Source organism: Peromyscus maniculatus, chromosome 23, assembly GCF_049852395.1.
Source record: "Peromyscus maniculatus bairdii isolate BWxNUB_F1_BW_parent chromosome 23, HU_Pman_BW_mat_3.1, whole genome shotgun sequence".
In the NCBI taxonomy this organism is placed as follows: domain Eukaryota; kingdom Metazoa; phylum Chordata; class Mammalia; order Rodentia; family Cricetidae; genus Peromyscus; species Peromyscus maniculatus.
The window spans coordinates 35676230-35701248 of record NC_134874.1 but is presented as its reverse complement, the minus strand read 5'-3'; the positions used below and the strand labels follow the sequence as shown (position 1 = coordinate 35701248).

The window sequence follows — 25019 nt, the reverse complement described above, 5'->3', positions numbered from 1 at the left end:
CTTGGCCATGAAGCCAAAGTTTAGGAAACAGAAGTCTTGGAAAAAACTTAGTTATCTTTCTCTCAAAAACTGAAAGCTTTCTTGGGAAAAACTTAGTAATCTCTCTCTAAAAAACTGGAAGAATTTTGGGTCTTTCCTTCTTAGATTTTTTTCTCTTTCTGTAAGGGCAAAAATTTAACTCATTTGGAAACAACACCTATCAGTATGGGAAAAGCACCTGTAATTGCCCTAGAAAAAAAAAGAAAAAAACTCTTTGAACAGGGCAAATCCTCCCTGCTAGTCCTATCTCCCCTTCAAGCCAGTATCAGAAAAACAGCAGGTACTTTAGACACTAGCCAGAATTCCCTGTAGCTAGAGCCTAGTGAAAGACACCAAGGAAAGCACAGGGGGAGAGCTGATCAGGGAACAACATCCCCCCATAGTGGAACAGCTGCTGAGGACAAGATTCTGGCATGAACGTAGCGGGTGAGGCTTTGAAAGCCTCCCTGCAATAAGGGAGGAAAGGTCTAAGTTCTAGCACTAATGACAGCATGAGAAGAGCTGAGAGTAAATTTGGCCATACAAACAAGTCCATCAGGAACAGGGAGAACTGCCTGCTTGACTGTGAGCTCCGAGTTGGTAGGTGGGGCTACACAGCACCCACAGCTGCCAAGAAAGCTCTTTCTTTTCTTTTTTTTAATCAGGGAACAAATTCTTTTAAAAAAAGTATTTTTTCAAGTATTCTCATTCCTTTTCACTGACCTACTGAGACAGAGGTTTTTGCTTCTGGCAACAAATGCCTGCTAGAGAGCACAGGGACAGGCTTAACCCACTCTGGGATCAGTATGAGGTGAAAAAAATCTGATTAGAGAGGTACATCTGTCAAATGATAATGCAGGGGTCCTAATGTAAGCTTGGGGAGGAAAAAGTCTCCTGTGATAAGAGCAAAAATTTGACTTTGGTTTCAGCATGAATACAGACTGTGTAAATTGATGTTTTCTCATAGCCCCAGAAAGGCAGCATGGGGTATGTAGTTCATTCTTAACAGCCTGACAATGTAGAGAAGGACAGCTTGGGAAATGTAGTCCATAAGGTAGTTTGTAACAATGTGATGATGTACAGAAAAGCAGTTTGGGAAATGAAGTCTGTAACAGAGATACCAGTACTACATGGCCCAAAAACTGTTTTTTCAGTGTGTTTTTTTTTCCAGCTCAAAATGCAGTGTTTTTCCAAATGATGTTAGAAAGCTTCCCCTTCACTACTGAGAACTAGAAACAGGTGAACAGCTTGCTTGTCAGGAGACAATTAAAATGTTAATACAGTTTGTCAACAAACCACTTTAAAACACTCATGATAATATTAAAAACAACTTCTAAAAATTAAGAAGAGGGAGCTGACCTCAGTAAAGCTTAGAACCACTGATAAATTAGGTTCTGACTTCAAACTCTCAAGCAAACTTTCAGAATAATATCAAAGGTAACTACAAAATATGAACTTTAGAAATGATTTGTATACTTGCTGTCTTGTTAATAGGTCAGTTAAGAATTCTTCTAGATGTTTGCTAATAAAGTTTGCTTTTGAATATAAGTATGGGTAAATAGTTCTTTTAATAAATCTCTTCTAGATATGTGCTAAAGTTTGTAAAATAGTCCTATAGAATTTTCCTTTTTAATATGTTTGTAAAAAGTGTAAATGTTGGATGTAAGTCTGTAAAAGTGTAAATGTTGAATATAAGTTTGTAAAAACTAAATATGTATAGTCATGTTCATACTAGAATTGTCTTTATTATTCCATCAATATCTGTCTGGACAAATTAGGTAACATTAATTTTTAAAGGAATATGTTTTATCTTCAGATAGATTTGAACATTTTTATGATAGCTCAAAATATAATTTTATGGTCTTAGTGGCCCCTGGAAAACTTAAATGTCATAATTAAGAGAGCTTTTCTATCTTCTTCCTAAAAGCTTCCACTCTTCCTCTGTTTCTGTTTAGAAAGAGGTAGGCCACCCACAAAAAGTTAGGATTTCCATGATTGTGTTAGTTTGTACAGAAATTCTCCTGCTAATTAAACAGATAAAAGCGTCTTTATAATTAGCATGCGTTTTTGTTTACTTGAGTGGATACTTTGAAGTGATTTGAAATGATTGCTTTTTCCTGGGAATCAAAATAGTCTCTTGAAAATATTATTGAACATCTGTTAGGAAAGACATTTGATTTGGAAAAGGGCTTGGTGTAGCTAATACTGTTGTAGTCACCTTAGACCCATTCCAAAAAGGATATTCCATCTTTACTATCCTCTACTCCTTTACTGGGAGGTGGATGTTTGCAAGCTCAGCAGGGACCTGAGTCAGAGCTGAGTTAGGCTCTATACCCATTCCTATCAAAGGCTGGTAGTCAAAGACAGGCAACTTTCTTCTTGATAGCTTCCAGCATAAGGCAGAATATGCTTGATGGAAAGTATATCTCCATGATTGGTAAGGAAACTAATCAAGAAGGATGACCTAAGACAGGCACAGTCTATCTGAGGGGCCTGGGAAGCCCTTTATTATATCTAGAAGAGGGATGTGGAGGCCCACAAAGATTTCCTAGTGAGATTTGAGCTTGCTTTATCCAGCAGGGCTGCATTAGAGGATTGCTTGACCATGTGCATGGTTACTGTACTTGGCTGAGCTTAGGGACTGTCTTTGCTCCACACCTTGTCGTTCCTATAAATAACCCTTTAGTAGAGACACAAGGGACCAGTGGATAAGGAAACAGGCCCTCCTGAGGGTATTCTTTGTTTCTATCTGTTTCTCTCCTCTCTATTCTTCTATCTAAATATTTCTCACTTCACTCTCCTCTAGAGTACGCTGAGGGGGGAATGTGGGAGTTGATCCCCCATAGCCCTGGTTGTTCTGGAACTTTCTATATAGAGCAGCTGGCCTTAAGCTCACAGAGACCCACATGCCCCTCTCTTCAGAATCCTGAGATTAAAGGCTTGTGCTCACCACACCCATCTTAGACCTGGATCTTTGACCCACTTTTAGTTAAATTGTGTGTGCTGTTATCAAATTTATTCCTATTGAAGAGTAGGTACAAAGAATGTAAACACTGGAATGTGAGGAGGAACATCATCTTCTGGACATGCATGGCTATCACACTCTCAAACTCAGAGCAGTTACACTAGATCAAGCCAACCAATATTCCCTCCATAGATATGGGAGATGCTCTCAAGGTCCAACCCCTTTCTGAAGAATGTTTGGCAGTTGATAGCTTCTAAGGAAGAGAGAATCATCCTTCTTTGATGGTGTGGCCACTTGTCAGTTTCCCATGCTTCAGTGGATGGCTCCACTTCAGTCTTATTAAACAACAACATAAAGCTGTGAAAGGGATGTCTTGAGGGGGATGTGGGGGAAGTTGGAGAAGGAATATAGGGAGTGGAATGAATATGTTATTTCATTGCCTAAATAATAACAAGTATTTTTCCTATATATATTTTTAAATTTTGTTTATTTTTAATTACTCTCTCTCTCTCTCTCTCTCTCTCTCTCTCTCTCTCTCTCTCACACACACACACACACACACACACACACACACACACACACACACACACACACACATGAGTGCCATACCTCTAGAGTCCAGTTGAGGGAGTTGATTCCTTAGAGCTGGAGTTGTAGTTGTAGTTTTGAACCATTCAATGCCAAGTACTGGGCATCGAACTTGAATCTCCTGTAAGCAGCAAATGCTCTTAACCACTTAGCCATTTCTCTAGCCCATATCTTGAGTGTTTTACATCTTGATGTATTATAAATAGATAACTATTTGTTAACATCAGTTTGGTACTTCCTTTGAGTGGAATTGAAATACAAGTGGATCCTGAAACTTAGCTGAAATTGTGTTTGATTTCTAATGAGTGAATAAGAATTTAGTGCAGATTTTCATTACATGTTCTCTTCTTTTCTCTGTAGTTATGTTTCCATTCCTTACTCCACTATATGAGATGCTAAGTATCTCTATTTTCCCAAACGGATTAGTGGACTTTTTCTATGAATTTGTAAAGAAGATGAAGCAAAATCGCCTTGAAACAACTCAGAAGGTATAATATGGTGTTTTGTAAGAATGCTCATTGATTGATCATGTATCAGGCTGTGAACATGTCAGTTGTACCCTTTCTCTAATTGTCCATTGTGGACATTTCTCTTTCTGCTTCCAGACTCGAGTGGATTTTCTTCAGCTGATGATGAACACTCAGAACTCCAATAGCAAAGAGTCCCTGAAAGGTAACTCAGGATGCTTCACCATGTTTGGAACAAGAAGCCCAGAGAGAAGAGGGTGTCGGGACATGTGCATGGGAGAGTGGTCCAAGATGGAAATTTCTGCCAAATTTCAGAAAGCCATGCAATGGATGATGTCTATGATGTCCATGGGAGCTTTCTAGAAGCACACTGGGGTAAAAGGACCAGAGCTTGTAGGGAAGCCACAGAGAAGCATTTCATGCCCAGAAGGCCTCAGTTGTGCTGGGTCATCTGTCAGAGCAGAGACTGATTCTCAGTCCCTTTCAATCCCAATGATTCTGGATCTCTGCCTAGATTTTGCATCTAGGCCCCAATTAGGAAGAACACTGTCCAGCATTCAGGATGGTCTCTGGGAGTGAGTGGTGGAACAGTGTTCAATAACTTCATCTGTAATTCTGCTCTGTATAAATAGCATCTGGGAAACTATATACCCTGCTCTTCTTCATTCTTCAGGCCCCTGGTTTTATAACATCCTCCATGCTAGCTTTGTGTCATAGACTATTATTACTGATGTAGCCACAGATTGACCTTAAACTTCTCATATTTATTCCATATTTCTAGTCACTATCCATCATAGAAAGGATTTTCAATCCTTAATATTTGCTTTATAAAATATCATTCAAAAATATATTCATTTGTCTCTAGCAGTGTGACCTTTTGCTTCCCCTGTTACTTTCTTCTTATGATTATTTAGTTGGCATTTCAAGTTGTCAGGCATGTCCACTGGAAGCCCTTTTATGTGGCCTCATGAAGCCTTCCATCGTCTGGGCTTTCATTTCAATTGCTACAAGAGACTTTAATTTTAGGGTGTTTTCTGGTAGAAGCAGAGCTTAGGGGGGAAGTACAGAGACTCCCTATACATTTTTGTGTACACTCCTCCACCAGAGTGAAGCGTTTTCAGGACAGACACTCAACCATTTCCCACCTGTTTTGTCTCGCATTTACTAATATTAAGGTATTTGTCTTAGTCCCTCATGCTGTTACACTGACCAAATAACTGAGGAAACACCTTAAGGAGAGGTTTATTCTGACCCACAGTTTAGTGATTCAGTCCATCATGGCGGGGAAGTCCTGGTACAGCAGGCTACTGGTCACATGGCATTAGTAGTCAGGAAGCAGAGACTATCTCACAATCTTCTTTTTGCTCAGTAAGGGACCCAAGGCCATGGAATGTCCCACCCACATTTAAGATGTGTCTTCCCACATCAAGCAACTTAAGACATCTCTCAAAGGAATGCCGGTCTTGTCTCCTAGGTGATCCTAGATCCTCTCAAGTTGTTGGTCAATGTTAACACCTGTATTTCTTTTATGTTTATAAGTATGTATGAGGACAATGTGTGGTGGGTGGAACTACACATTTGTGGTGGTGAGTCTGGTCTAACAGGACAGATAGGCCACAGATTTCACCAGAGTGGAATTCAGTCCCAGGGATTGTGGACTGCCTTTCTCTATTTGTTTCCAGACGGCTGGGAGCACCATTTGAATTTCTTTTCATTTCAACTATGATGTTCTGCTTTGATCTTCCTTATCTGAGAATTTCGTTTCCTTTTAGCTCTTTCTGATATGGAGATCACAGCCCAATCATTTGTTTTCATTTTTGCTGGCTATGAAGCCACAAGCACGTCCATTTCCTTCGTGATGTATCAACTGGCTACTCACCCTGCTGTGCAGAAGAAACTTCAGGATGAGATTGACAGAGCTCTGCCCAATAAGGTGAATGGGTGGTACCCAGAGAGGGAGGGCAGAGGTAAAGGATTCACAAGAACATGTCTCATCACTTGCAATGAGAAATTTTACAGAGAGCCATGCAGTGGTTCTTCCACCAGCAAGATTCTAAAAGAGAAAGAAAGGGAGGGACATAGGAGATGAATGCAATCTGTAGAAATACATGATCTTTTTAAAAAGATTTTTATTTATTTATTATGTATATATAGTGTTCTGCCTGTGTGCGTGTCTGCAGGACAGAAAAGGACGACAGATCTCATTGTAGATGGTTTTGAGCCGCCATGTGATTGCTGGGGATTAAAATCAGGACCTCTAGAAGAGCAACCAGTGCTCTTAAACTCTGAACCATCTCTCCAACCCAGAAATACACAATCTTTAATACAGTGCCAGCTCTGGTGCATCTGTATCTATTATAACAGTTATACAAGTAAGAGACACCAGAAAACCTGTGTGATACATAAGGGTGAGCACCAGTCCCTCAGGTGTCTGGACAGTTATCTCTGCTGATGTCCTCGGGTTCTGTCTATGCTATCTATGGTGCTAGGCTGGCCTTCACTGGTCTTGGCAGACTGACTTGACACTACTGTCAATGGCTCTACTGTCCAGTCCGATAGCATGGTGTGTGTGTTTGTGTGTGTGTGTGTGTGTGTGTGTGTGTGTGTGTGTGTGTGTGTGAATTAGTGGAGTCTTTTTTTTCTTATGGTGCAGATAGCATCACTTTTGTAATTTCTTTGAGTGTCAGTGCCCTCTGTTGACCAGAGCTGGCATTGCAGGCAATGTGCTGGACAGGTTTTCTCAGGAAGTCTCCAAGTCCAACCCTCTAAGGTGGCTAATAGAGATCTGGTCAGGACAATGGTAGGGACACCTATCTGTGAGCAATTTACTTCCTCAGCCTCCAGCCACATGTACGTTTAAGCAAATAATCCTGCCTCTTTCCACAAATGTCACTCAGGTAATCTCTTGTCCTAGGGTTGTGGAGCATTAAGTTCACCCTTCCTGTCCTGTGATCAGTCCCTATTCTCTGCCTCCCTGAGCTGTTCAGTTTCCAATGCAAGATTCTGTATAAACAGGTTAACTGGCTTCTCCATTCTGAATCATCCAGAATGAGAGCCAGATTCCTCTTCACGGTTGCAGGAATTCAGTTTCCAATGCAAGGTTCTGTATAAAGATGTCAACTGGCTCCTCCATTCTGAATCATTCAGAGTAACAGTGGGATTCCTCTTCACAGTTGCAAGAATCAGCCCCCGTCTCACCACACTCTCATTGGTTTGAAGTCTGTGGAGGCTGTGGGGGTGTCCTGGAGGGAGGACTCCCTGCCCCCTTTCACCAGAGCCTCTTGGGGTTTTTTGGGAGGGGCTTTGTGTTCCCCTTCCCCTGGAAATGGGGAACCAGGCATCCAGAGGCATCTTCAGTTTGGTTTCTTTTCTATGAATCATCCATTTTCCCACCATGCATTTTCAATTCCTACTACTTCCTCTGTGTTTCTGAAGCTCTTCCTCTCTCCTTGACATAGACTGTGTTTTGTTTCTTGTTTTCCTGTTGCTTTGACTCTTCTTCACACACAGAGGCAGTTTCTAGTGTGGGCAGTTCCAGAAGTCTCCATTGTAACTTTCTTTCCAACTTATTACACCTGCCACCCTCCAGGGAGTTAGCAAGCAGGAGTTGCCTAGTCTGAGAAGCTGGGGACACAGCTCAGTCATACAATGCTTGGTTTGTGAGGACCTGAGTTTGAGTTCCAGAACCCATGTGGAGGGAAAAGGTATAATTGGAGCACTGAGGAGAGAGAGACAGTATGAGCCTCTCTTCCCCAGGAGCTCACTGGCCAGCCAACCCATCCTGCTTGGTGAGTGTCAGGCTACTGAAAACCTGTTTCAAAAACATATATAAAGTGGACTCCCAGAGGAAGGTTGGACTCTGGCTTCCACATACAGGCCAGTGCACAGCAGTTGTCCACATCCCATTAACATGCACGCGCGCGCGCCCGCGCGCGCGCGCGCGCGCCCGCGCGCACACACACACACACACACACACACACACTTACGCAAAACTAGAACAATCCAAAAACCTTGATATGGACCAAGAGTGGGTGTTGTTCCTTGCAATGGTGTGATTTCCTTGGTGTAGACTGGTCTATGCAGATGAGACCATGACACCATTGCATTTTGCTGAGTGTATCTGTCATACTGATCATATGTGCTCACATGGGAAACAAATCAGAGCACCACAGTGATGATGATGAGGGAATCTGGACAGGGGAGTGTCCCAAATGGCTCCTGGGCTGAAACTTATACTTCATACCCTAATGGGCCATCATCAGGACAAAGGTCATCATCATAGGTGCAGAATGATTTATTAAGGCTAAGGTCTACTAATCGAGGTCAGCCCTTGCAGCTTCTGACATGCAATAACACTAGAAACTGAGTCAAAGATGAAGTCCAAACCTCATCTGGAAGCATCTATTTCTTCTTTCTAGGCACCTGCAACCTATGATGCCCTGATGAACATGGAGTACCTGGACATGGTAGTGAATGAAACTCTCAGATTGTACCCAGCTGCTAACAGGCTAGAAAGGATCTCAAAGAAAGATGTGGAAATCAATGGAGTGTTCATTCCCAAAGGGACTGTAGTTATGGTACCAACCTATCCTCTCCATCGGGATCCTGAGTACTGGCCAGAGCCTGAGGAATTCTGCCCTGAAAGGTACAGAGACCTCGGAGAATGGTCCCCACTAGGAATCAGGCAAATTAGACATATTATGCTGCCTACTGGAAATTGCATGTATGTGATTTTGTATCCCTTTTCATCTGTATGAATTTGGGAAATTAAACCTTTTAAAATTACAAAGTGATAATTCTTGATGCTGCAAAAACAGACCAGAAGAAAAGTATTCATGGCCATTCAGAGTCCCAAAATGTTCACCTTAGCTCCATTAATAGTGAAATATATCCTCAAGGATTTATTTGTATGTATGTAAAGGTTTTGCAAAAGCTAGTATATTGTAATTGTATTATGAATCACTAATTACTTAAACACTAACCTATTGTGGAATATTACTTTAACTATATAAACGTGTTGCATTTGTTTATGTTGGATTTGTTTAATGATTTGTTTAATTTGTTTAAAGAAGTGCTACATTTGTTCATGCTGCATTTGTGTAACAATGTAAAGATATGTTGTTTTGCCTGCCTAAAGCACCTGATTGGTCTAATAAAAAGCTGAACGGCTAATAGCTAGGCAAAAGAGTGATAGATGTGGCTGGTTGGCAGAGATAATAAGATAATAAGGAAGAGGAAGCTCAGTGGGGGAGAGGGGAGAAAGAGAGAAGAGAGAAAGAGAGGAGAGGCAGATGCTCGGATGCAGCCAGCCAAGCAGCCACCAGCCAGTAGGTCACGAAAGAAGTCATGGAAAAGTAGGACACACAGAATGAAAGCAAGGTAAAAAGCTCCAAAGCAAAACGTAGATGAAGAGAAACAGGTTAAATTAATTATAAGAGCTAGCGGGACAGGCATAAGGCTGAGTGTTCATAACTAATAAGTCTCTGAAACATGATTTGGGAGCTGACTGGCAGCCCAAAGAAAGCCGCTACACTAACCTATATACCACACCTTGTCATATACAAGTATGTCTTATTTGGTGACTAGGTAGTAGTTGATACAAGTGATATCTAAAGTCACATATGTAGGATTTTTGTTCTTTTTTCATGTATTCTGTGCTGGTTCCAAATTTACCATTAGCTTTAAGAACTTTTCCCATTGTCTGTTTGGTTAGAAACCACCTTCTTGAAGGTTGAGGCGGTAGCATACTTTTCACTCTAATTCTGACATGTCTTTCAGAATGTGAGCATATACCCACCCCAGACAGAATTTTGGTATTTAAAGATGTATTTCCTCTCTATAAGCATTCAGCTCAGCTCAGCTAAACACCAGAGGCTCCTCTATTTTAAGGGACATAGAAAGACCATTAGCTTACAATGCCTTTATTTTTATTCTTTTTTTATGTGTATGGGTGTTTTCCTGTATGTATCTGCATCACATGAACCTGGTGCCTCAGAAGGTCACCAAAGGGTGTCAGGTACCTGTGCTGGTCATCAAATCTAGGCCCTCTGGAGAAGAAGCCAGTACTCTTATCTGCTGAGCCATCTCTCCAGCTCCTGACTTAAAATTCTTAAAGTGAGACATCCATAGCAAGAGTTCAGTTGCAAGTCCACAAATGTAAGCTGGTAGAGGGGTGTCAGAACTCCAAACATGGAGCTCTTGGGTCTTTATGTTCCATAGCCTCGTTTGCATCCCCACTCTGTCTCCAGGTTCAGCAAGGAGAACAAGGGCAGCATCAATCCTTATGTATACCTGCCCTTTGGGAATGGACCCAGGAACTGCCTTGGCATGAGGTTTGCCCTCATCAGTATGAAATTCGCTGTCGTCAGAGTCCTGCAGAACTTCACCCTCCAGCCTTGTGAGGAAACACAGGTGAGGCAGGAAACTCTCTCTATAAATCATATTTAATTGGGAGTTTTTTGTTTTTTAATTTAGTTTCACCTATAGAAAGGGGAAATTGGTCATTCATCATGAAATATAGGATTTGACCTGTAAGCTTAAGGACCTTCCATTCTGAGCTGCAAGTCTGTGTCTGGATAAAGCACTAGCAGAGAAATTATTTAGAGTTCATGCAGATCAGCACGACATGATTAAGTATAGTGTCTTTAAGATCAAGTCCAGGTTTAAATTGTGTGACTGACCGGAGATTGGGAAACTGTTGCACACGCTCATAGCTCGTAATGATCACCTTGCTGTGGTTTGTGAATGGAGGGCTTCCCGGCACTAGCTCTGCTTTGAACTTTGTAACTTTAAAAACTCACTGTGCCTAATCACCTCAGATACCTGGAAATGATTTACCCAGAGCATGGCTTTAAGAGATCCATATTGGCTGTAGTGAACACTGATTTCAGACACTACTATAGCACATAAAGAACTTCAACCCTTCAGGATCATCCTGACCATTTGATCTCACATTTTCATCACTGTGCTACATGAAGACGTCTTTTATGTTCTCTGAAGTCTGTCTTCTACTGTCTTGCCTCTTCATTCTGTGCTTATTCTTCAAGTTGAAGTAGGTGACTAAGTCATTCAAACAAGCTGTCTGGCCATGGCCCACCTACTCCTCTGCTCTAGTGATGTCTGAAGCCTCTTTTCATCACAAAGGCAATGCACCCAATTTTGTTCTCTGCACTGAAAATTATGTCTTTGAATTTCACCTTATTTTTGTTTACTTACTCTACCAAGACTGCTTTGCTGGGAAGTCTGTGAATATCTTAGGTATATTTTAAGGAGTATTTTACAACTGTTCTGGAGTTCTTAAATATACATTTAACCTATTTTTATATTTTAAATTTGCTCCTGTAAGCATACAAGGGCATATATGCCTATCTTTCTGTGGGTGTATCTCTGAAGAGAATAGATTCATGTTGTTAAAACACAAACAATACACTTAGAGAAGTTGACATGTTGCCCCCTCCCCAAACTTAAAGGTCAATTGTCTTTACTTCCAAATAAAGCAATGAATGACAAGGCTGAATTCTGGTCCTGTATGTAGCTACACAGCTCCTCTCATCAGCTGTCCTTTCTTCGTGGTCTTAGAGAGGTCGTCATCCCCTCATTTTTCACCCAGGGTAACTGTGTAGCTGTCCTGTCTACACAGTGCTTCAGAAAGATGGACAGACAAAGACTTTAATCTTGAAAGCTTTCCATAAGCTGACATTCTTCAGTTTCCTTGATAACCTGTTTCCCCACCATCTACAGAGACCAGATGTTGGCAGCTTCTCTTCTCCCATAAGATGGAAGAGACTGAGGTAAAATGGTTGGTGGAAACACTGAATGATTCAGAAGTTCCCCATTCACACTACCCTCCGGGGCTAAGAGGAGATCTTAGGAAAAATCACAAGTTCTTGCCTGCCATTAAACTGGACAGGCACAACTGGCCTGAGAATTTGAGTTGTGCCCACAGAGCTGCACTGTCTGACATGTGTTCAGGATTACCTTCTACGTGTCAACAAATGTGATTTACCTTTATATTGCCTATCAAAAACAGTCTTCCACATACTTAAAATGTGATCCAGAATTTCAAAACTCAGCCTTTTCACTTAAATTCAAATCAATAAAGAACATGGGTCGGCATAGTCTCCCCCCTCAGGTTCTATATACAACAATTACTCCAAAATGACTTTATTGCATGAACAGTAGACCTGGGTGTTTGGACTACCCAGTCCTAATGAAGATGTATGTATAAAGAATTCAAGACATATGAAGCCTAAAGTGTTTTATGTATATAAAATACCACTGTCCTGAATGGATTTGTTCTTCTTTGCTGTGGTTGCTGGCTCATTCATTCCTTTTCAATGTGCTTCTTCAACTGCCACAGATTCCCTTGAAGTTAAGCAAGCAAACTATTTTTCAACCAGAAGAACCCATCATCCTGAAAGTTGTGTCAAGGTGAAATTACAAATGGAGCTTGAGTTTCCAGCAAGATTTCTGCTGTTCTTCAAAGAAGCTGTGCCACCCATCATCAGAGAATCTAATTTGCCTTTGAATTAATCAGTTTAATTGCCCTTGACGATTAGGTGTTCAGGAATTCATTGAGCATGCTCAGTGTCTGTGCTGAGTATCATGTATTGTGTGATTTACAGAAAATTATTAAGTCAATATAGAACTGAGATTTTTCTGATTCTAGGGGCCATCCTGATTGTACTAAGCATTTCTCTGCTATCTTATCAATCATATTGTAATGAAATGGGAGGTACTATGGTGATTCTAGTGAGAAATCTGTCTCAAATGTTGTTTTAATATTGTATAATATTACAAATAGAAATCATCTTTCCAAAAATATGTGATGTCTTCCTTTGCATCAATAAAACTGAGACACAGCATTTCTGATCATAGTCACTCATTGTTTGAGTCTGTTTGGGTCTCTTTTTGACTTCTCAGAGTTTGATGATGTTCACTTTGGTTTGGTACATTTTTTGGAAATTTCATTTACAATTTATTTAATTTTCAAACTTTTAAAATATAACTAAAATGGGAGGCGGGCTGGAGAGATGGCTCAGTGGTTAAGAGCACTGACTGTTTTTCCAGGGGACCTGGGTTAAACTCACAGCACCCACATGGCAGCTCACAACTGTAACTACAGTTCCTGGGGACCTGACACTCCACACAGACGTACATGGAGGCAAAACACCAGTGCATATCAAATAAGAATAGTTAAAAAATATATCTAATAAAATAACTAAATGGGGTGAGGTTTTTCTCACTCCGTTTGCCTTATTTCTACTTGATGTTTATAAAGGGCAGAGATATTGTTTTCCTTTCAGAATCCATCATGACAGTCAACATAAAATAAAAATGGCTGACTGGTCAATGGATTGGGCACCAAAGGCTAAAGTGTTCCATTCTTATCTGGCATCAGAAACTTCATGTGTTCTTCCACTTTAGTTTACACTCTTTTATTCCCTTCCTGAGTCATTTAGTCTAAAATCACTGCATGGAGGCACATGAAGGTGTCTACATATTATACTGGAAAAGAAAATTATGGCAACTTCAAATGAGATCCAGTAGTACAAGGAGGGTCTTGCCTGCCTGGGTGTGGGGTAGACAAGGGGGTGTCTACACAATCAAAGAGTAGGATGCAGAAAACCAAAGTTAGGTAAGGAAAGCATCGATGATTAAGAAGGATGCATGGAAGTTGGCTCTATAAAAAAGAACTTCTCATGAATTCACTTTGTACACCAGCTGGCCTTAACTCAGAGATTCACCTACCTCTGTCTCCAAAGAGCTGGGATCCAAGGCATGAGCCACCACCTCCCAGGCAGCTAATTTAAAGGAAAGAATTTAACTGAGGGCTTAAGTTTCAAAGACATAGTTCATTATCATCTCAATGGGGAGCATCACAACATGTAGGCAGACATGGTGCTAGAGAAGCTGAGGGCTATACCCTGATCCACAGGCAGCAGGCAAAGAGACAGAGATGGCCCGGTGTGAGCTTTTGAAACTTCAAAGTCCACCTCTGTTGGCACACATTCTCCACACCAAGGCCACCTCTACTCCAACAAGACCATACCTCAACCTTTCCAACAGTCCAGCAACTGAGAACCAATATTCAAATATATTATTTTATGGGGGCCACTCTCATCAAAACTACAACAATATTGACAGGAGAATGACAAAAATAGTAGTCACAAACAATACTTGATGATACTAGAAAAATTCAAAGAAAATAATAAAAAAGATGTGAATCAATATTAGAGCAGCCAGGAAGCTACAAATCTCAAAATGCAAGTCTTGAGGATAGCTGCAGTCTAGTATAGAGCCCCATCTCTCCAGATATGCTGCAGATCACATGTTAAAACAATGCATCCAACCATGAGCTTCTTCCTGTATTAGATCCACAGAAGAAACAATCATTACTAGAGGGAAATCATCTATAGTTTTACAGCCTTTGGCTATGCCAGCTTTGTTGCTTAGGAAATGAATGGAAGTATTTCAGAAAACCCTTCTGTGTTCTCCACTGCAGTCAGTATCAGTTGATCAACCTCATTCAGCCACACTGACGTCCAGGGAATCTCCCAGACAGTACCCACCCCTCTGTGTTTCAAGTGCCTTCTTGAAACCCCTTCTAGTGCTGTTAAGGCAATCCCATCTTACAGAAGACTTAAGTGCATTTGGGTGTCATGGGGGGAAGCTGATACAGGTGGACTGTGAGGACAAAATCAGCTTAAGTTACCTAGGGAGACCTTGTTTCAAAAAACGACAGCAAAAACTAAGTCAGGCAATATACCAGTTTTCTTTATTTCTTTTTACCACTACCTTTTCTTTCTTCATTCTCATGATTTTCCCAACTGGTTAGGTTAGAGGAGGTAAAACTTCCAACATTCCACATAAGAAACAGATGCTGGATTTAATCTCTACCCTTAGAAAGGACACACTGAGTGTCCGTGTGAGCTGTCTGGGACTTTGTGCAAGGTATCTAAACTGGATCTCTGAATCTGTGGTGTCAGCACTCTTTCTTCCACTCGGGGTGGCTGGTTCTAGTCTCTCCAAGAATATGTGAGTCTCCCTACCTTTCACACTAGACACCAAATGTCTTCCTGGAGGAAAACTGAATGTCTTCTTTCTAGTTCTTGTTATCACACCAACTGATGAGTGTGAGTGACAGAATGATGGTACTTTAGTTTGGTTTTTGTTTGTTTGTTTTCTGAGACAAGGTTTCTCTGTGTAGCCCTGGCTGTCCTGGAACTAGCACTGTATACCAGGCAGTCCTTGAACTCAGAGATCCACCAGCCTCTGCCTCCGAAGTGCTAGGACTGAAAGGTATGCACTACCACTATCTGGCTAGTTTTTGTGTTTTCATGTGTGCTGGTTCTCATTTATGTGGAGGCCAGAGGTCAACTGAAGTGTCCTCAACTGCTTTCTGCTTAATTATTGAGACAGGAACTCTCACTGAATCAGTTTGGTCAGATTGGATGACCAGTGAACCCTGTATGGTGATATTTTATTTGTGCTGAAATGTGATTTTATTTGTATGTTAACAAATAAAGTTGTCTGGAGATCAGAGTTCATAGCCATTAAGCAGAAGTCTGGCAGTGGTAGCACACGCCCTTAATCTGATCACATGGCAGGCAGAGTCTCTGTGTGTTCAAGGACACAGCCAAGCACGGTGACACACATCTTTAATCCCAGTACCAACCATAGAGACCTGGAGATCTATATAGATAGGCAGCGATGAGGAAATCATGTGGTTGGGTTTAGAGCCAATGAGAAGGTAGAATAAAAAGGCAATAAAAAGACAGACACACAGGAGAAGGTCGCTCTGAGGGGAAGGATAGCAGTGCATGGTAAGCTAAAGGCTGTGATCACTTGGGCTATTAACTCCTCATTTGGCTCTGGGTTTCATATTTAATAAGACCATTTAGAATTTCATCCACATTTGGTGCCTATTGTGGCACAAATTCATTAAAAACTATTGGTGGCTTCACAGGCCAGGGGTTTCAAACCCCAGAGTAGCCAGAGTTTACAGGCCCCAGGCCCGGTCAGAGCTACCGGTCTGGCTGCACGAGGTCAGAGCTGCACTCGACTGGAGTTGCTTGCAGCTGAACCACCAGTTCACATGGTCGGGGCTTAAGGATGCCAGAGCTCAGGCCCAAATTGGCTCAAGCGGGAGCATGTCCCTGGAGTTTGGCTTTTAGCCAAAATAATACGTGGCTACTCTTTCTTTCTTTCTTTCTTTCTTTCTTTCTTTCTTTCTTTCTTTCTTTCTTTCTTTCTTTCTTTCTTTCTTTCTTTCTTTCTTTCTTTCTTCCTTCCTTCCTTCCTTCCTTCCTTCCTCTCTCTCTCTCTCTCTCTCTCTCTCTCTCTCTCTCTCTCTCTCTCTCTCTCTCTCTCTCCCCACAACCACACTCGGTAGCTGTTTTGAAATTCCCTCAGATTTCTACTGTTCTACACAGACTTGGTAAGTCAATTAAGATATCAGATATTTTAAACAGTAAAACTACTTAAAAGGGAAAAATTTCTCCACATTAAAAAAATGGGTAATATCTGTACAATAGAAGGAAATAGATCTTTGTTTGAAAAACATTAGGCAATCTGAAAATGGAACAATTACAAGAGAGGATTAATGTTGATGGGATATATGTAACATTATTTATGCATATTATTAGTTTACTTATCCTTATTTTACAATTTAAAAAGATAGTCAATTTAAGTGCTAGGATAAAAGCTTTAGAAAAACCTGTCAAAATGAATTATAGAGAAATTCAGACTCAGAAGAATTTAAGGGTAAAATTATTTCAGGATTGGATTATAAGGTTACAGAAAGAAAGCCTGTTTTCAAACAATCAAACTTAATTTATCCAGTAACTGTACAGCAGCTATCTGATCAAGTGAATGTAGAAACTAATTGGACTCCAGTTGAAACGTTAGATTTAAGAAGGTTTAAGGAAGCAATAGTATCTTATGGCATGCATTCCCCATTTGTAAAGCAAATGTAAAACTCCTGGTCAACTTGTAATAGAATTATCTCTCAATACTAGAAAGAGCTGGTAAATGCTGTCCTTGAAACCAGAGCACAGCTGCAGTGGTGGGCATGTATTGCTGTGATGAGGCTAAGATGATAGAAAGTCAGTGGAGGGCTAGAGGTGTGGAAATCCCAGGATCAGCTTCTTGGAGAACGCCAATATGCTGAAATACAAAGAAAATATTTATATGATAATCAAACCCTAATTCTATGTTGAATGGCAGCCATGAATGCATGGGGCAGAATTGAGGAAGCAGGAAAGAAAACTGAGTCATTCATAAAAGTTGTAAAAGGCCCAAAAGAATCCTTCATGAATTTCTTACAAAGAATGTCTTCAGCAGTAAATAGAATGGTCCTGAATTCAGAAGCTAGCCAGATAATAATCGAATCTTTGGCTTTTGAGAATGCGAATGCAGCATGCAAGAGAGTAATCAGGCTGGTAAAGGTAAGATCTGCACCCTTGGAGGACTGGATTAGAGATATGACTAATGTTGAGTCTCATGGTCATGATGATATGGAGATAGGAGACGCAATTTCAAGAGGTTTGAGGAATGTCAGATGTTTTGGATGTGGAAAGCAAGGTCATTTGAAAAGCGACTGTAAAAAGGGCATTCCTAGAAACAATATTTCGTCAAGGAACTGAGAAAGAATTGGCCTTGGTAGAAAAGAACGTACATGAAGGGCACATGATCGTATTGATCCAAAGCTGGATTGCATTTTGGTTATTTTACCCTCTAGACATTCTCCTACAGAAATTTTAATGCAGAGGGAAGATGTTATATTGGAATGGATTTTTTTAACAAATAAACAGAGTAAAAAATTAAAAACTTATGTGGAAAAAAATCTGTGACTTTATTTTGAAAGGAAAATTGAAACTACATCAATTAGCAGGAATAGACCTAGCAGAAATCATCATAGCTTTAAGTAAGGAGGACATTGAAAATTTATGGGCAGTAAGTGAACTTGCCAAAGAGCTTGCAGTAGTTTTTGGAGAGAGTTTAACAGCTAATATCCCCAAAGTGATAGATTTGGTCTTATAAAGAGAGCTGATTGGATTTTGCCTAGAATTATATGGGAAACACCCATATCTGGAGCTTGTACATTTTATACAGATGCAAACAAACAAGGAAAGGCAGGTTGCAAATCAGAAAATTTAAGTAAGTGGTTCAAAGTCCTTATAATTCAGTTCAAATATTGGAACTGTATGCTATTCTGTTGGTATTAATGGATTTTTTAAACACTTCCAATATAGTAACTGACTCTCAGTATGCGAAAGAGTAGTATTAAATATTGAGATGGCAAAATTTATCCCTCATGAATCAGAATTAACTTCACTATTTATTCAGTTACAAGATATAATCAGGAATAGGAATCATCCTTTATATATAAATCACATCCAATCCCATATGGGTCTGCCAGGCCCTCTAGCACAAGGTAATGATGAGATGATAAGTTATTGATAGGAAATGTGCTGGAGGCCTCAAAATTTCATAAAAACATCATGTCAATAGTAAAGGTTTAAAAAAGTATTTTTCCATAACCGGGCAACAAGCCAAGGAAATTGTAAGGAAATGTCCTACTTGTTCCTTTTACAATGAGACTCCATTACTAGCAGGATGTAACCAAAACAGTGCTCAGAGGAATGAAATCTAGCAGATGGACGTGTTTCACTTTGCAGAATTTGAAAAATTGAATAATGTACAGCATACCATTGATACTTATTCAGGATTTCAATGGGCAACTGCTTTGAGTTCTGAAAAAGCTGATTCTGTAATCATGTATGTGCTAGAAGTTATGGCCATCATGGGTATACCTGCACAAATCAAAACTGACAATGCTCCAGCATATGTCTCTGTTAAAATGAAACAGTTTTTTGCTTATTACAATATAAAGCATATTACAGGTATACCACATAGTCCTACAGGCCAAGTAGTTATAGAAAGATCAAGCAGAACTCTAAAGGATATGCTAAATAAACAGAAAGGGGTAGCAACCCCCCCCCCAGAGATAGACTGCATAATGCTCTATTAACTTTGAATTTTCTCAGTGCTAATGAGAAAGGAACAACAGCTGCAGAGAGACATTGGATAATAGAAAAAGCTACTGAATTAAATCAGCCTATATACTTTAAGGACATGCTGACCTCAGAATGGAAACCAGGATATGTGTTACATTGGGGACAAGGTTTTGCTTTTGTTTCTACAGGAGAAGATAAGCTGTGGATACCATCAAAATTGATAAAGGTTCAATTTGAACAAGACAGACCTCTTAGTTAGAAGAGGTGATAGTTCATCAACCAGCATGACCATCCAATTTAAACTACCTTAAACCATTAACACATGCATTTTCATTTAATCAGATATAACTTGTCAAAAGGGAACATCCCCAAAGTTAGTCTTAGGGAAAGGTTTTTGTTTTAGTCTTTTAGGGGAATGAAAGCTAAGGAATCTGAAGAACACTGGACAAATGAGACATTTGAAGAAAAAGGACAAATCATCTAGAAAAATGTCCCAAGACAAAGAATAAAATGTCCTATTTGTATATCATCTATAAAATTTCATAAGTCTTCCCAAATATTTGTTTCTGTTCTTCTCTAAAAACATTTAACACAAATGGTCTTCTTGTAGTCCCAGTTCAATTAAAAATTAAAGCTGGCTTTGGAGTTGGAGAATGGTTCTCTCCTTCATTAAACCTAAGCATGTTGTTAAAAGGAAAATACAAACTCCCTGTATCATGTCAGAAGAAAGAACCATCTTCTGATATGGGACAGAAGAAAACAGACAAACAAAAAATAAGGGACTGTTCTATCACTACTAATCTCAATTCTTTGATTACATTCTGATTCTTTAAACTTTTCTTAAAGTAAAAATTTTATATCAAAATTTACAAGATACATATATATATATATATATATATATATTAAACTTTGTTAGTATATTAATGGTCATATAGAGTACTAACTCTATAAAAAAGGCTTCAATTAGCTGCTTATACATGTCTTTGTGTTCAAGTCTCTATCAGTTTTCTGTAGGAAATCACCACCAGACATCAACTGAAGTCTCCACAAAGAAGATGGGGCCCCACAACAACAATGATTCCATGCGGACAATAATAATACCACTAAGCTGACAAACATCATCTAGAGATCAGCTTTGGACTACAAACTGCTCAGAGCAATTTTGAGATGACTAGCTGAGATGATCCAATTTCACAGACTACTTGAATAAGGACCTGAGATAAGCCCTGAACTTTGGTATTATGCAGAGACTGGACAAAAGATGATATAGCTACCTTTCCTAGAATTTGACAATTAACCCAATTTTTTTCTTTTCAGAATAAAGATGCCTTTGCCCATATCCAGCAGAAAGCAATTTTAAGAACATGACGTCCACATTCCCAAAGTGGTGGTATGGGGCAGGTAGTTTTTTGGTCTTTCAATGGTTTTGGGGTCTGGGATAATTTTCATTGTTTAGGAGGGTTTGTTACAAGTTGTTGTTAAGAGTTAGAAAATGTGCTCAGCAAAGGAGATTAGATTTAAGGTTCTCATTTTAAAAAAAGATATGTAGAAATGATAGACTAGAGGGTAGATTATTGAATCTACTCTGAAAGGAAAGAGAAGATATAGATACAATATAGAGAAAAAGATAGATTATTGAATCACTTTTAAAAGTCAATTACTAATTTTAAATACTTTACATTGGATTGGATTTTGGTATATTGTATACAAATTATATATCTATATATATATATTGTTAGAAAATGCTATATGTATATTTCTAATCTTGTTCAAGATATTGTACTTACACAGTTCATTTAACTATGTAATGCAATTTGCTAATTCTTGAATGTTATTATTACCAACTATTAGAATAAAAAGAAATGAAAGTTAGAAGTTAGAGATTACAGTTAAACTGGTAGTCATATTAGGTATGATTTCAATGTCAAGCAGATATATTTTAGATTGACAGGTTATCTTCAAACCTTTCAGGGATCTATAGAATATGGCATTTAAAATGTTTTAATAACTTAGAAATTTTTTTCTTTTTTTATGACTTTGAGACATGTCAGCTCCTGGCAACACCAATACTTCAGAGAAGACATGGGCATTCAAGAAACTGCATATAGAGTTAACTTTCATTACGGCAAAAGTTAGCCACTGGACAACAAAGTGTCCTCTAATTGACTACTGACAAACAGGAAAAAATGGACAGACCATGAAAAAAAGGACTACTGATTCTTGCCAAGACAAGTGTGGTTGTGGCTTTAACAATAGGCATCTTCTGAGGCCAGGACAATATGGCACCATCCCTGAAGTGGCCTTTGCAATCAGTGCCCCTTTCTTCAAAGGCAGCTAAACTCTAAACTAACAGTGGACCAATGGCTTCTGATGTGCAGTGGAATAACAGCTGAAACAGTTATTCTTGAAAGAGTAACTAAGCTGACAGAGTCTAACCTCTTAATGGTAGACTGGCATTGAATAAAAGAGATGAAGCCACCCACAAGCCGAGAAGAATGGACAGCTGAATTTAAAAAAATCAACAATTTCCCAAATTTAAAATCCTGAATCATGACATGACACTAGTGGAATTCAGGTGTTTCTGGTACATGGACTATTCTCATGAAATGTGAGGTCAAACTGTAGGCCTTGTGTACATCCTAATTCACAAATGAGTCTGTTGGATATGCTAAGCCTATAAGCTGAAGATGATGCCCCGATGTTGTGGAGAAACCTCGGGTGACTGTCTAGGCAGCTGGCTGTTTCTGTCAACTCCTTTTTTTTTTTTTTTTTTTTGGAAGCCGGTTGCTTGTACTTCCTGGTTTTTTAAGGTAATATTATTTCCTTCTTGGGTCTCTGAGGGAGTTGAAGATTAGATACTTATAGTTATAGTTAAGGATTAGATAGTTATAGATTTCCTTGTTAAAAATTTCAGAGAAGAAACTCACTAAAGAGGTGTAAGTATATAAATTTGAAAGACATTATAAGATAGTTCTGTCAGTTATATAAGTTAGGATAGAAAGTGAATCAGGTACATTTTGGACTTACCAAAATAGGATAGATAAGGTAATATTTTCTCTGAGTCTATCAAATGCAAATGGACTAGACATTGTTTAGGTATTTATTGCTTGTATATATTGTATATAGTTATTGTATTTATTGTATATAGTTTTTCTTATATTAGTTATAACTTTTTTTCCTTTTTTCTTTTTATTTGAATAGAAAAGGGGAAATATGGTGATATTTTATTTGTGCTGAAATGTGATTTTATTTGTATGTTAATAAATAAAGTTGCCTGGAGATCAGAGGTCAAAGCAAGCCATAAGCAGAGTCAGGCGGTGGTTGTACACACCCTTAATCTGATCACATGGCAGGCAGAGTCTCAGTGTGGTCAAGAACACAGCCAAACATGGTAACAGGAGCTTTAATCTCAGTACCAACCATAGAGACCTGGAGGTCTGTATAGAGAGGCAGTGATGAGAAAGTCATGTGGCTGGGCTTAGAGCCAATGAGAAGGTAGAACAGGAAAGCAATAAAAGTGCAGGTTAGGCAGGAAGAAGCTTGCTTTCTCTGGGGGAAGCTACTGCTGGAGGTAAGTTAAGGCTAGTTGTGGCTATTGCTCTGATTTCTTTGGCTATTTCCTCTGTATCTGCCTCTGTGTTTCTTATTTACTAAGACTGTTTAGAATTTTGTCTGCACTTATAGCCTAACCAAACAGACAAAATCTCAGAACCTGCTAGGAATATAACCCTATATTGAAAAGACCCACATATGACTAGAGCATCATGTCCTCCTCAGTATCACCTCCCCTCAAGCAAAGTTTCAATTATACATTCATAGCTAGGTATCACTTCATGCTAGGTACCTTAAACTCAACCGCCAATGTTACAGGTACACAAAGAGATGGTGTTAGGGCATTCTAACTACCCCCTGCCTTACAATCAAAGCATGCTCTCTCTCTCTCTCTCTCTCTCTTTCTCTCTCTCTCTCTCTCTCTCTCTGTGTGTGTGTGTGTCTTTCTCCATCTCTCTCTATCTCTCCCATGCTCTCTGTCTCTCATACACACACAAATACATACACACAACTATGTATCTGTCTGTTACTTCTAGACATTTCCTCCCCACAGCAAAAGTCCCACATACACACACAGGGCTAGGTTTCTACTCCTGCTAGATACAATCTCCCTAGGAAGATCTCAGAAGAACCGCTAAGAGGACATGTTATCTAGCTGTGGAAGAGGAGTATAAATGCTAGATGTCAGGTACTTTTGGTATCCCCTCCCCTCTCTGTACCTCCATGTTTTATATTCATTTCACAAATTTGGGAGCCAGAAACAGTTGATGGAGATGACCTCTGACATTTGCCTTTCTGGATCTGGGTTCTCTCACTCAATATCATCTTTTTCACATCCATCCATTTACATAGAAAGATGACTTAAAAACAAAGAGGATTATTGTGCTGAGTGTCTGAAACTAGGCCTGTGATTTTGCAATTGCATGCAGTTTACAGGACTCATTTCTTTATTAATGTGGGGCCTAATGTGGGAGCTCCAGGCCCAATGTGGGTGCCTCCACCCCTGGGTGTTGGTCCCAAATTGTGTAAGAAATTAAACTGAAGTAGCTGTGAAGAGCAAGCCAGTAAAGAGCTGTCCTCTGAATCTGCTAGAGATCCTAGAAAACTTCCCTAATGATGGACATTGAACAGGACATGGGGGCCAAATAAACTCTTTCAATCACATTGAGTTATGTCAGGATGTGTCTATTAATAATACAATGTATACTAGAACAATATCGCAGGACTAGCCTTAATTTGTAATCCTCCAAACTTCACCTACTGACTGTGGGATTTAAGAATGTAATGTAAACCAGTATGAAGAAATGGAAGTTTAAAGTTGACTAGATCTCAGGGAGAAAACAAATCAAGGACCAGTACAATACAATTCCATGTGGTCAGGTTATTTTAATGAAGTTAATCATCAAACATGTCTCAAGCAGACAGATTGGAGAAATACTGCTGAATGAGGGTGACACAAGAAATAGTGCCTGATGATATATACAGTGACAGGGAAGGAATCTGAGTGTATTTTCAGTATGATAAGTACCAATCAGAGGGTATAAACAGAGGAGTGCAATCATATGACTTGAGATAGTGAATCATGGGACATATAAGCAGCAACAGTGGTTGCAGGAAGGTCAGTTTAGGAGGCTGGCAAATGTGTGAAAACATCATGGCTTGTACACTCTCTGGATCCAATGTTGGTGAATATACCCACTGCACTCTGTGGAACACGGCTCATGAGGTCAGAATATATGTTAGCACATCGTGACCAGCATACACAACCATTGTAATACACATAACCTGGTTCATGAGATCAGAGGATGTGGGACATTCTGAATCCTGCCCCAGCAGACATCTCATCTCAATTCCTGTATTCTGGTTGGTGAGCTCAGAAGGGATACCACTTCTAGATCATCCAGCATCAGGAAGTTATCCCACCTACAAAACGGCACTGTGTGTCTCCACACTTGAGCTCAAGCAGAACACAGATGAGCCTAGTAAACCAAACTCTGAACACCAAGCATCAATCTAAACATTCCCCAACACAAAGGAAACAGAAGCACTCAAGTAACAAACTAAATCCAGATGAGCCCATGACAAATGCAGAAATAACATGGAAAACCCAGGACAACATTGTTGTGGCTGCACCTCGAGACCCCTGAGCAAGACCACCACAGAGCTGATATCTGATGCAAAACACACAGGGGTTTATTGATAGCAAGCAAGCCCGGGCTTGGTCCATGTCCAACACTCAACATAGTGGGTGGAGGAGGACGGCCCTGAGCTCTTAGGGTGAGGGGATTTTAAAACGGAAAAACCGCAAGCAGGGTGGCACAAGCCTTGGCATCATATGATTGGGTGAGGGTGTGTAACCTTTGGATTTACTGGTTGGGTGTTACAGTTATCATCTTGGGGGGGGCAGGA

At 39.8% G+C, this 25019-nt stretch overlaps 1 protein-coding gene and 1 long non-coding RNA gene across 2 annotated transcripts in view; both read left to right on the top strand.

Moving 5' to 3' along the window:
* The window catches only part of LOC121826416 (cytochrome P450 3A25-like), a 79950-nt gene extending 67048 nt beyond the window's left edge, over window positions 1–12902 (top strand). The window contains 6 exon segments of the mRNA XM_076561119.1: window positions 3932–4059; window positions 4177–4243; window positions 5811–5971; window positions 8457–8683; window positions 10287–10449; window positions 12398–12902. Coding sequence (XP_076417234.1) covers window positions 3932–4059; window positions 4177–4243; window positions 5811–5971; window positions 8457–8683; window positions 10287–10449; window positions 12398–12472 — 821 coding nt within the window. The 3' untranslated portion in view covers window positions 12473–12902.
* LOC121826239 (uncharacterized) overlaps window positions 1–25019 on the top strand; it is a 188488-nt gene that overhangs the window by 143268 nt on the left and 20201 nt on the right. The window lies entirely within an intron of this gene.